Source organism: Castanea sativa, chromosome 4 (assembly GCF_040712315.1).
Source record: "Castanea sativa cultivar Marrone di Chiusa Pesio chromosome 4, ASM4071231v1".
NCBI classification, from domain to species: Eukaryota; Viridiplantae; Streptophyta; class Magnoliopsida; order Fagales; family Fagaceae; genus Castanea; species Castanea sativa.
Genome location: NC_134016.1, coordinates 40273363 through 40286480, shown reverse-complemented (window position 1 = coordinate 40286480; position 13118 = coordinate 40273363). Strand labels below are relative to the sequence as shown.

Below are 13118 nucleotides of genomic sequence, written 5' to 3'. Positions count from 1 at the left end.
AGGCAAGGTACACTTATGTGATATTAGCATGACTTAGGTACAGTACTTAGATATTGTTCCTTAGGTTTCATTTTAAGATTTTACTATGTGAATTTTTTCTCATAGGATAGAAGTACTTAAGAATTAAGTAGTCACATAACTAAATCTTAAGATGAGAACCTAAAAAACAATACCCAAAAATATTGTACCTAAATTTTGTCTTATATGATACAAATAAAGCTTGTGGCACTGTCCACATCATACCCAATATTTTAAAATATCAATAAACGTTTAAAATAACGTATAAATATAAGAAGTTCTCATTTCAAACAATGTGGGATTTACAATAATAATAAGTGTTTGAATCACACCCAACACCAACACCAACAAGTCAACAACTTATACGTAATCGAGGTGTATTGGTTATTTCCAGACTCTACTTTTTCTTTTTCTTTTTCTTTTTTCTTTTTCAAAGACAGTCCACTACTTTCTTTTAATACTGTTTAATGTTTACAACAAGAAAGAGAGAGAGGAATGAATTTTGGACTGGTCTAACCGACAAGGCCAAACCCCAAAATAAATCTTCACGGGACCAAACCAAACAGCCATCTTGCATGCATTTTCACAAGGTTTCTAGACTTCTTATTTCTTTTCTTTTCTTTGTCTTTGGCTATGTGGGACTTCATATTTCTTAAGATAATTATGCCTCATTTTTCTTCTAGTGTACTTCTTTTCTTTTTTTCTTCTTGAATGATTGCAACCCGGCAAAACTTTTCACCAACTGGGCCACTCTTTCCTCCCAAATAAATTAAGCTCATTAGATATTCCTTTTCATGTTGAAAGTTTTCGAGTAGGTAAAGGAGGTTGAGAATTGTGACCCACATTTGGAGTTGGATTAGCTGAACTAGAATAACTGAGATCACAATAATCTCATTACACTATTAGAGTACTAGTCAATTATATATGAGTGTCACACAAATATGAGATTTTTTTAAGCATGTAACCAAGCATATATGAAAGTAAAATATTGGGTAGACCCAACCCACCTGCAACAATATAGCATTGCAATTGAAGTGATCATATGGTTTAATATCACTTTGCAAAGTAAGTAGTAATTAATGTAGTTTATGTAGTTTCAATTATGACAGAAAAGTAGTAAAGGGTTTTTTTTTTTTTTCTTTAAGTAAGAAAGCATTTGGATGAACTTGGAAATAGAATCTCCAACAGTCCAACTATCCAATCATGATAAATATAGAGCTATGTTACCAGATTGATTTTGAAATCAATGGAGCCCTAAGACCATGATGAATATAAGAAAAAAAGAATTGAGATTGTGTATTTAATAAAGGCCAGTGGATAACCAATCTTGCCACATGCAGTTACCAACTTCACTGTTTGATTTGATTTTCAGTCCATAAATTAGTCTCAGAAAATTTCATTCCATAGTTAGTTATAAGAGCACTATTTTCTGTGTAAGTTTTTTTTTTTTTTTGATGAACTGAATATAATTATTTCTAGTAGAGTAGATGGCAATTATTGGAGCCAATTAGGCTCTTTTTCACGAGGAGCTGAATGTGGAGAGAGAGACCACTTTATCAAGATAAAGTTAAATTTAATTTCTAATGTATTAGTTTCACCTAATTTGGTTAGGCCTTGTTAAAAAAAAAATTTGTTTGTCCCCTATTTCTTCAAAATGGTTGGAGTTAAAATTTATGATAATTGTTGCTAAGTCATGATCAAGAAAAGATAATTTGTTGCAAAGTAATAGGCTAAAGATCGCAGATAGCCATCAAAAACTTCTTATTTTTTACAAGTTAAAATTCAATTTTGTTTGCAAAATTCTTAGTTATGTTATTCTTTTTTTTTTTTTGATAGGTTAGTTATGTTAATTAATTCAATAATGAAATAGATGGAAGATTTAAAATCCAGAATGTCTTCCTTAGAAACATAAAAAAAATATATAGATATACATACATACATATACATATATATATATATATTATTAGAACTACAAGACAATTAGTTATTGTTTATCATTCATTATATATATTGGATAATCAGATTTCAAACTCTTCAAACGTTTGTGTTTGTGTTTGTGTTTGTGTTTGTGTTTGTTTCTAAATATATATAAAAAATAATAATAATAATAATAAAAACTCTTCAACCGTTAAACTAATAACTTGTCTAGTTTTCAATCAATATAGGTACGGTCACCAAAATGGTTTCTCAATGCCACAACAAACATGGCCTTAATTATGAACAAGTAATAATTTGGATGGTAGAAAATTGAGCAGCTTGATTGTAGGCACAGTTATTTTCTATGATGAAACCGTGCTACTGTACCGTCACGTGACTCCTTAATGTTGGAGCCAATTACCCACCCACGTTAACTGCCATTTTTTTTTTTTTGGGAGTAAGAATGGAACTTCATTAAAAACTACTAAAAAAGAGGAGGAACTACTGGCCCAGGGCACAACCTATGATGATAAAGGCCATAAAGGTCCGATACATAAACATTAAACAGATTCGGGGGAGGGGAAGAAAAAAGCAATAAATCAGAAGAAAGCCTTATCCCCATTCTGGCAAGGGCATCAGCACAAAAGTTTGTTTCACGGTGGCTGTGTTTCACCTTCACTTGAGGAATTTGTGAGATGAGGTGCCTGCAATCAGCCACAAGAGAGGCATTAGCAAGATTGGTAAACACACTACCCAATCTATTAACTAAATTCTCTTTCAGGACCACTGCAGACATTGAAAAAATATACCGTGCACGGGTACATATTTCTTCTCTAATCTTAAAATAAGGCCTACCAATTACGAGAGAAGATAAACATATGTCCGATGCAAGGTATTACTTCTTAGAGTTTTCTTTTTTTCTTTCTTGCCCCTTAATAAGAACAAGAAGCTCAAGTAGAATACAAAAGCTAAGAGTACTATATTATCAGGGTCAGTTTCATGAAAATTCTGTGAATCCCAACATAAACACATCTATAAAGACTATAATAAAATAATAATAGTAACGAATTTGTATAAAATAGTTATCACATTTAATATTTATAAAAATAAAATAAAGAAACTTAGTGAGAGAGAGGATTGAGGCAGAAAATATACCACGTGGCAGACTCTTTGATTAGTCGGTGGCTAATATTCAAGGACAAAGAAAACAATCAGCAGTGCCCACAATGATGAGCTGCACCACATGTCGGAATTTAGAGATTGGCCGAATTCTGCAAAAGTCAAAGAATGAAAAATCCAACGAGTAAAAACTTAAGAGCTAAAGTGATTGGTTTAAAAATATTTTTAAAAATTTTTATGAGAAAATGTAATTACTATTTTATATTTTTCATAAAAGTAATATAAATTTTTTTTTAAATAGTTTATCAACGATTTTCTTTAAAATATGAGAAAAGATTTGCTGCAAGCTAAGTTGTAGCAACTTTTGCAAAAATACATACATGTCAATGTCTCAAATAAACACATGTTAGGCTTATATTTTTTTGTGTCGAAATTAATTCTTTCACCAACTAAGATCCACTTGAGGCATTGACACATATGCACTTTGCAAAAGTTACTGAAACTTAGTTTGTAACAAATCTTTATCTTAAAAATATTTATTAATAGGACCCATAAAATAAATAATCAAACCATTGACATTCTAATTGAGGAAATAATTGGAAAATAAAATAGCAAGTATGAAAATAAGTAATCTCCTAGGGAAAATTATTAGGTACTCTCGGAGTATCATAAATACGTATACTCTCTCCTCTCACATGACCAGTGGGTCATATGAGAAGAGAGAGTACGCATTTATGGTACTCCGAGAGTATACTATAATTTCTCATTCCCTAGTAGAGACCAACTCATTTTAATTTAATTGTGTCATAAATCTATCATTCAAATTAGGTTTAGCATTGCTTATATTGACCACAAAAGAGAAACAGTAGGTACAACTAATCCATGAATAACCAGCCATCCCAACGTAGAAATTGGATAGGTTTTATCTATGGTAAATGGGGCATCCTAAAAAGATCTACTTAATTCATGGATTGAGCTCACATAAAAGTAAGTGCACCTAATAAAAAACTCTCTCTCTCAATCATTAGCTTACCATTAATTTACACCTAAATTAAGACATTAATAAGGAATTTCCAGCTATGCTTATTCTCTAAGTAGCATGACTGACCGTCTGACTAGGCTATAGCCCCCACACACCTTGAGTAAAAGTGCAAAAAGAGTAACCTACCCAAACCTCAAAGTAGCCGCAGTTAGCTCCAAAACAAACGGTGTCGTTCTATACCCTGACACTGAAAAAAAAATTACTACTACATTTGTGACAGACCAACTCTCTCTCTCTCTTCACCCTGTATAAAAAGCAAAACAACACATTCTGCTCTTTCTCACTTAAAACTTCCTTTTATAATCTGAAAACTCATAATCTCCGGCAATGTTGCCGGAGATCCCGGAGGCTCCACCGCCAAAACCATAATTCTTCACGACTTGAATTATCAGAATCTGACCTGAAAAATTCTAAGTAATGGCTCACAATCTCAAGCACCGGGTTTTTACGTGCCTTACCAAGCTCTCCGACCGTGATACTCAGTCTATAGCGGCGTCTGAACTCGAATCCATTGCTCGGACTCTTGAACCGAACCAGTTCCAAGCTTTTCTCTCCTGCATTCACTCCACCGACACTTCCGACAAGTCGCCGGTACGGAAACAATGCGTGAATCTCTTGGCGGTTCTATCTGAGACTCACGGGAACACTCTCTCGCCGTATTTAACCAAAATGCTCTCCTCCATAACTCGGCGGCTCCGCGACCCGGACTCCTCGGTCCGATCCGCCTGCGTCAACTCCGTCGCGGCGCTCTCCTCGCAAATCACGAAGCCGCCGTTCAGTTCTTTTCTGAAGCCACTCTCCGACGCGCTCTTCACGGAGCCGGACTTGCCCGCTCAGATCGGAGCGGCGCTGTGCTTGGCTTCGGCCATCGACGCAGCTCCGGACCCGGACCCGGCCAGGCTGGCGAGGATGTTGCCGAGGTTTGAGAAGTTGCTGAAATGCGAGAGCTTCAAGGCAAAGTCGGCGCTTCTCGCGCTGATTGGGAGCGTGGTTAGCACCGGTGCGGCGTCGTTTGGCGGAGTGGTGAAGAACTTAGTGCCTTGCTTGGTCGAGTTCTTGAGTAGCGAGGATTGGGCCGCGAGAAAGGCGGCGGCGGAGGCGCTACTTAGTTTGGCGGTGGTTCAGAGAGATTCGCTGCCGGAGTATAAGGCTAACTGCTTGAAAGTCTTCGAAACTCGTCGATACGATAAGGTCCAAACTCTCTCTCTCTCTCTCTCTCTCTCTCTGGCTTAACATTGGTTTGGATTTTTAATTTTTTAATTAATTAATTAATTTTTGTATTTGGAGTATAGGTTAAGGCAGTTAGAGAGGTTATGAATGAAATGATAGAGGCGTGGAAGCAAATTCCTGACGTTTCGCATGAGCTATCACCGCCACCACAATCAGCTTCTTCTTCCAAAGGTATATTTGATTTTATTTGTTTTTAAATTTTTGCTATTGGTTAGAATTTTTTTTTTATTATTATTTTTTTATGATATAGTAGCTTAGCGGAAAAGAGAGAAAAGTTGATGGTCAATGAATATTGAATCTCTTATTAAAGTGTGGTAGTCAATTGTTAATGGTTGGACTAGCTTATGGTTGAAGCTTTGAGAGGACTGTGCACTTTTTTCTTTTTTAAAAAAATAATTTATTTGGGTATGTGACTATATGTATTCAGAATTAAAATAACCTATTCTCATTCTCAAAAATAATAATAATAATAATAACCCGTGCAAATTGGATTAAAAATATCATCTTTTTTTGTGCTAATTAAAAAAATCATCTTTGGATTTTGACATGAGTGTCAATTTGATCCTTGGGACTCTAAATCTAAATGATTAGCCCCTTTGCACAATTGATTTGTGACAAATCAAACCTTTTGTTATTTTTTTTGTTAAAGTTTAACATATTTATATCTGTTTGTGGTAGTATTAACATTTCAAAATTATTGATCATGTGACAGATTATGTGATTAAATTCGTTAGTTTGTAATTGAAAATACAAGTAAAATGTTTGATTGTCACAAACCTATTTATATGCAGGGGTTACTTCATTCAAATTATAGAAAAAAAAAAAAAAAAAAAACACAAATTGGGTTATTTTAAGTTATTCTTAGATTGAAAGGTTTTAATCTTCTACTTTCTTTTGTAGCTGTTGCTCTTGGCACCTGTTTGTGACATTTTCTGATGTTGATAGTATCATTCTCCTTTCATCTACTTTCTTTTGTAGTTGTTGCTCTTGGCACATCCATTTATGACATTTTTCTGATGTTGATTTGATTGTATCATTCTCTTTATGGATTTTTCTTTTATTATGGGGACAGAGAATGGAGGTGATGGATGTTACCCATCTGGGTCCAAAAATTCTCATGGTGCTGCTTTCGAAACTCCTCAATTGAGGAAGAGACTCATTGTAACTAGCCGGTTGACTCCAGCTGATAGTTCATCTGCCACCACTACTATGAAGAGAAGTCCTTTGAAGAGTAATGACAAGAAACCAAATTCAGCATTGTTCCGGAAGCTAGGCAACAAGAAACCTTCAAACTGGAAAGTTGAGATTGCAGTATCTAATGCTTCTGGAGCTTTTGAGGTTGATTGTAAGGACAGAAATGAGAATATCCCTGAGGGAAGGAGTTTTGAGAAAAATAAGTTAAAAAAGCCTGAAACAAAACGGGCACTTTTCAGTAAGAATGTTGATGGGTACAAGAATGGATCGCGTGTGGCTCCATGTCAAGAGGAGAGCCCAGCATCCACTGTCGTTGTCAGCAATAATGTTACTGAGGACTTACCTAAGAACCACAAAGAGAGTGAGGATTTATCTTTGATCCGTAACCAACTTGTTCAGATCGAAAATCAGCAATCCAGTCTACTGGATCTCCTGCAGGTATGTGTAATGTGTCTGTGCCTGGAAATTGAGCTTTCGAATTTTGTCCTTGTTCGAAATATGTATATATGATCTTTTTTCCACCCTCTTTTAAACTATTATGCGTGAATTTTTCCTTATTTGCTGTTGGAGTTACCTTCATGTCTGGCTTCATTATTTGGTTAATCCCTTTGATTGTCTCATTTAAATGTTACCTTAAATTGTTACTGATCTACACTATACCAGCTTAAGCTTTCAGGACAAATGATACTTTTGTAGAAACATCACTAGCAATTTCATTGTCCTTGTCACTTTTCTAGTGCTTGAAAATAAATCATCATTCTTCATTCCTTGATTTGTTACCTTGCAGATACCGAAAATCTGGTTGCTCCTAGCATGATTGTGATTCCATGCTACTAATTTGTACTGTTCACAACTTCTTTTCCACTCTTACTGTTATGTTAAAAACAGCAGAGCTAGTTTATTAATCTGGAGAAATATCCTAATACGTGACTGAACTCTATTGATGATATTAGAGAACTAATGGAATTTTGCTCTAATTAAATGCTGCAGATGTGCGTGCATGTGCATTTGACAATCTTGCACACAATTGAACGCTTGAAGTTATAGGTGATCCACCATAAAATGTTGAATAGCTTTAAGGGACTGCCCTCTTGAATAAGGAGCAAAGGAAAAACTTGTTTTGTGTCAGAATTTCACGGCCTTATACGCATTAATTAAATAAAATTTGACCTTATTTGGATTAACCTAAATTTAATTTCATCTGAGACTTAGTTGTTCTTGAGAAGTGTGAAAACTTTATTATTTAATCTTAACATCAATCTGTAATGAGCTCATGAGATATCAAAAGTCAGAAGTTCATGCAGAGTTATGGCATTGACTTTTAACACTGAAATATTATTCACAATTTCATTGTCCTTCACACGGATGCCTACAGCAGCAGACTGTTGTACCTGAACACTACATTTTCTTAGCATGACTTCAGTAGGCACATTGTTTAAGGGTAGTTGATACCCTTTAAGTGTGTTATATTCTTCATTTCTACTATATATGCTGCTGATTCAAGTAGTGAATTTGATAAAGGCCGCTTCTCCTTTCTCAAGTTTCCTCACCTTTGTCATCTTCTTCTTGCATTTAGAGATTCATTGGGAGCTCACAAAATGGAATGCGTTCTTTGGAGACACGGGTGCATGGCCTAGAGTTGGCACTGGATGAGATCTCATATGATCTAGCTTTATCAACTGGGAGGATGACTAATACTGATTCCCTCAGAATGAAATGTTGCCTGCTGCCTGGTGCAGATTTTTTGAGCTCCAAGTTCTGGAGGAAGACAGAAGGCCGGTATTCATCCTCAAGGTTTTCTACTTCCAGTGCCACCCCTTCTGTGCCTGTCATGCGCTACAGATCTGATTTGAATGGAAATGCTGAAATCGTGAACTCAGAGAACCGTAGAATTCGGCTGCAGGGTGGTGGCGGGTTCATTGTGAATCCACTGGCAGAGATTCAGAGTGATTCAAGGGGTATTTCAGAGGTGGCACATCGCTAATCAATGGACAGACAGTAGGTATTGTACAACATGGTTCTTTTGCAATTTTCCTTCCTTTTCTTTTTATTTCGGTCATTTTCAAGTCTCTGTCTTTTCTACCTCACATGCATTGAGTTGCATCCCATAGACAAATTATTCATTTTGCATCTGGTACCGACATTGAGGTAGATAAGGTTTAGTGCTAAAGTGTCACCTCTCTAAGGGTAGGTAGAAGAGGCTGCATGCTGAAGTGTCACCTCTCTAAGGTTAGGTAGAAGCAATGCAGGAGTGCTTTTTTTACCGTGGGAAATCATGGAATAGGTTATCTGATTTCAACTTTTATGTTTGGTGAGTATAGAATAAGAGCAACTTCATAATACTCCAAATTATGATGCTTCCAGTAAGGGGAGCACATCTTTCAACAGCATAGTGGATGCCCCTTTCCAAGAAATTTCCTTTTCCATAATCACTGTAACATAAGCACCATATCTTGTCACTGTTTTATTCCGACAATTGTGAGATCAAATATGCCCTTCTATTTTAATTTCTTCCCTTTGTAATAATAAAACCAAAAATAATAACGACGATCACCACCCCCCTGCAAATAGAACTATTCTGGTGACAATCTGTTTTCCGGTCTCAAGCATATCTGATTAAAACTTTTTCTATTTGGCAGATCTGATGCATAGTTTGGGCTGGAGCTTTGAGTTTCCTCCCATTATAATTTCAGTTTGGTGAAAATACCATCAAATGATTAAAGGGTGTGAAGACTTAAGATGATCACTTTATGGATATATTTCGCTCGTCATGAAGTAGCTTATTGCAAATTATGTGATGAAAGCAGATCCTTCTAATATCACATATGGAAGTAGTCTCAAGATACTCTTGGAAAAGCCATAAAGAAGCTAATTCACATAAAAATTCATCTGGTGCAGCATTGATTTTTCTGTATGATTCTTTATTGTACTAAAATTGAGAACTCGCTTAGAGAGTGAGCCACTAAATGCCACTATTATGGTATAGGGGGTGAAATGTGTATAGAGGAGTAGAATTTACTTTTACCTTCTTTTTTTTTTTTTTGGAGAGTCGTTCTCTTTATTTTGATTCATAATTACTCGATCTAGAAAGGCAGTGAAGATGTGGATACTATCATTGTGATGAGCATGCCTATATGGTTCAAGTTTTACATGTCCTGTATCTTTAATCTTCCTTTTTCCTTTTCCCTTGCATTCTAAGTTTTCCAAATGCCTTGTAATTGAGAGAGCATGGCAAAAGGTTCCACTAATGGGCATACGATCAATAATAATTAGAGCTGGTCATACAATCAGGGATCAGGCAGTGGGTTTCTATCCATAATAATTCAGGATCACACCTACCAGTGCAATTTTCCTTTTTGCTTGGTTAAGCTGGTTTCTGAAGAGACACTCAATGAGCGCGAAGCAGCCATTGGTTAACATTCCCCAAGACCAAGATTCTCATCAGAAAAAGATATATATATATATATATATATATATATATATATATATATATATATATATATATTAAAATTAAAAAGTCATCCAGACCTATGAAACCTAGAAGCTATCTCCATTGGATTTCAGGTTGGTGAGGGCTCGTCTTAGTATTGTTGTTCTAATAACGTTGTTTAAATGTTGTGAAAATACATGTAAATAAAAAAATATTATGAAAATACATGTATTGTTTAAACTATGGTTTTCGTTATTTAAACAACATAACAAAACAGACCACTAGTGTTTAGACTCTAGAGCACTCACATCAGGATGACTAAAGTGGTTTTTAGTCAAAAATTTAACTAAACTCATCCAAAAGACCAGTGCATCAGCATGTCCGAAAATCTTAACGATGAACAGTAGTCTCAACACTATTGTTGAAACACTGTTCATTGCTACTTCAATTAAAATGTTTATTTTATTCTCTCTCTCTCTCTCTCTCTCTGTGCGCGTGAGTGCGTTGTACACAGCCAACACCATCCATCCCCCAAAGACTTAGCACCACCACCACCAAACCCATCAAAAATGACCACCATCATCAACGACTCAAGTCCAAAACCCAACATTAAAACCCATCAGATCCGAAATCCAACACCAACAACCCAGATCAGTATCAACTAGATCCAACATCAAACCCTTCAGAAGCCCAGATCTAATTCGCGCATGTTGAAGTATCTTGAAGTATCTAATTCGTTGAAGATCATGACGGTGTCAAGAGGCAAAGGCTTATTGATGATCCAACAATGGTGGTGAGGCAGATCACTAGTGGATCTTATAGGGTTGTGCTGGGTGGGTGTTGCTTTTGGGATTAAGAGCCAATTGGGTGTATGCGGTTGTGATGTATGATTGTGGAACTTAGGATTAAAAATGCGAATTGGAAAAAAATAAAGTTTTATTGAAATAATGGTGTAGTGTTGAAGCCGATGCATGTGTATTTTTATTTTTTTTTTTTTAAAGGAAGAAGATAGCTAAACTAGAAAAAAGTGAAATTTTTTGGGTTAGTTTAGCTAAAAGTATGAGGCTAATGTGAATGCTCTAGGGGCCATATTACTATATTTCAATCAGAATAGATTCTTACGACCAAAGCTGACTCAAACTGCCAAACAAATTCTACCTAAAAATATTTATCATATTAGTTAATGAAAGAACATCCCTGCCTATATTTTGGCAAAAACACAAAGTAATCTAGCATCTTCATCCATGTTTTTGTTACAATCAAACAATGGAACTTTGCTTATCCAGGCAACTGATACCACTTATTAGACTTGATGGTGTATTTACGTAAACAAGAGTCTTACAAAAATAGATAACAAATTGATCAATTTAAAAGCAAGAACCGGTGGCATCTATCAAAAAACATGCATGCCTTTTTTTGGGAATAAGTGACAAATTAATTAATGGGAAAACCCTCCTCAAATGCTCATGCAATGTCTGTTGATCTCAGAGACTATCCTAGATATCATCATAATAAATTTCTAGCAGCTGAATTTCTACAGGCAGGACAACAAGAAAAGTAAGAGCACACGGACATCTTCAGTAAACCAAAATCACATTCAGTTTAAGAGATAAGTGTTCCAAACTGCTGTCTCCAAATAACAAAGATCTCCACAAACTTTGGAAAAATAGTTTTAGCAGTTGACCCTTATTGCCCAGACATTTAACTTACTCTATTAATTGACCATTGAAGCGCAAACACGAATGTTCATATTCTACATTTCACAAGACAAGAAAAGTAATATGTAGGATTCAAGACGGCAACACAATTTTGAGTCACGGGGCTTGCTTAGTGGAAACTGCCATCTCTTTTTTCTGCAAAAAGAAAATTGTTGAGTCTTAGTTATACAATGTTCTACATTTAAAAAAAATAAAAAATAAATAAAAAACATAATATCTTGAGAACGTTCTATGGTTAACGGTAATGGATTAGAACACAAGCATGTTATTCTTGGATTTTCTTGGAAATTTTAATGTAATAGCATTACAGCTATCACAATTCCCAAAATTAAATAGCAAGTGATTCTCACAAGCCAATTTCACATATTCAAAACTGCTACGTTGATAACACCAGACAAAGTAGCTTCTCTGCAATAGTGTGATATAACAAAGAACGTTTCCACCACTCCATAGATTTATAGCACAACACCAGAGAACATATACTTCCACTCCAACAAAATCACATTACAATTCAAAAGTAATTTGCCAATTGTCTTTAGAAAAAACGGTATCTCCCCCATAAATAAGAGTGATAAGGTCATAGGTACAATCCCATACATTTAGGTGAATTATATTTACATATCATCAAAAACAAAAATCCAATAAGCTTTTTTTTATCCTGTTTAAAAAAATAGAAACCCGGATATAAACAATACAACAACCAAGTACAAGTTGTACAGCTAAGTACTACTACATGACCTTGCTAAATATTTAAGGATTTAACCAAAGTAATTCTGATTCTTAAAAAGCAGCAAAGGAAATTTACACAACCAAATATTAGTCATATATAACAGCAGAAGACAATGAGAGAGAAGGGAAGTGTGTTGTTCTGTAATCTTTAATCAGCAAGCAACTATAATCTAAGCCTTCTATTTCTAACAATGGTGTAGATATAGTAGGGCTAGAAATCAAGCATTCTATCTTCTTATCAGACTATGACATTTAAGATGCATGACCTTATAATTAAATTTCTATCCACTGATTATTAATTAGGCTGCAAGTGGATTGGGAAGATAGTTTTAACACATGCAATTATTGCACCAAGATGTTAACATCAACTGTACTTAAACAAAAGGGGCAAATTACAACTTACCTACCTATAGTTTGGCTAAAATTTAAGTTGTCTCCCTATGGTTTAAAATTTGACATTTTACCCACCTAAAGTTTGACCAAAATTTAAGTTTCCTTTCTGTGGTTTGAAATTCTAAGTTGCCTCCGTATGGTTCCGATGGATAGTTTTTATCTTATTTGATCTTGTATTTTTATTTTTATTTTTATTTTTATTTTTTGTGTTTTTAGAGGAAAGAGACATAAAAGTGGAGCAAAATTACATATTTAGCTCTGTTTTTATAAGAGATGGGTTATAGAAATTTAACTGAGCTAACCTTCAGTGGGTAAAGTGTCAAATTTG

The 13118-nt window shown here is 35.1% G+C and overlaps 1 protein-coding gene across 2 annotated transcripts; it reads left to right on the top strand.

Moving 5' to 3' along the window:
• Positions 1 to 4320: 4320 nt before the first annotated feature.
• LOC142631705 (TORTIFOLIA1-like protein 3) lies at positions 4321 to 9671 on the top strand. 2 transcript variants are annotated; one of them, XM_075805989.1, is made up of 5 exons: positions 4321 to 5287; positions 5389 to 5497; positions 6399 to 6958; positions 8097 to 8518; positions 9160 to 9671. In XM_075805989.1, the coding sequence occupies exons 1-4, from the start codon at positions 4514 to 4516 to the stop codon at positions 8502 to 8504; spliced, it is 1851 nt and encodes a 616-aa protein (XP_075662104.1). In that variant the 5' UTR covers positions 4321 to 4513; the 3' UTR covers positions 8505 to 8518; positions 9160 to 9671. The 2 variants fall into 2 exon arrangements, with proteins under 2 accessions (XP_075662104.1, XP_075662103.1); XM_075805988.1 differs by having other exon boundaries at positions 4322 to 5287; positions 8097 to 8522.
• Positions 9672 to 13118: the final 3447 nt, after the last annotated feature.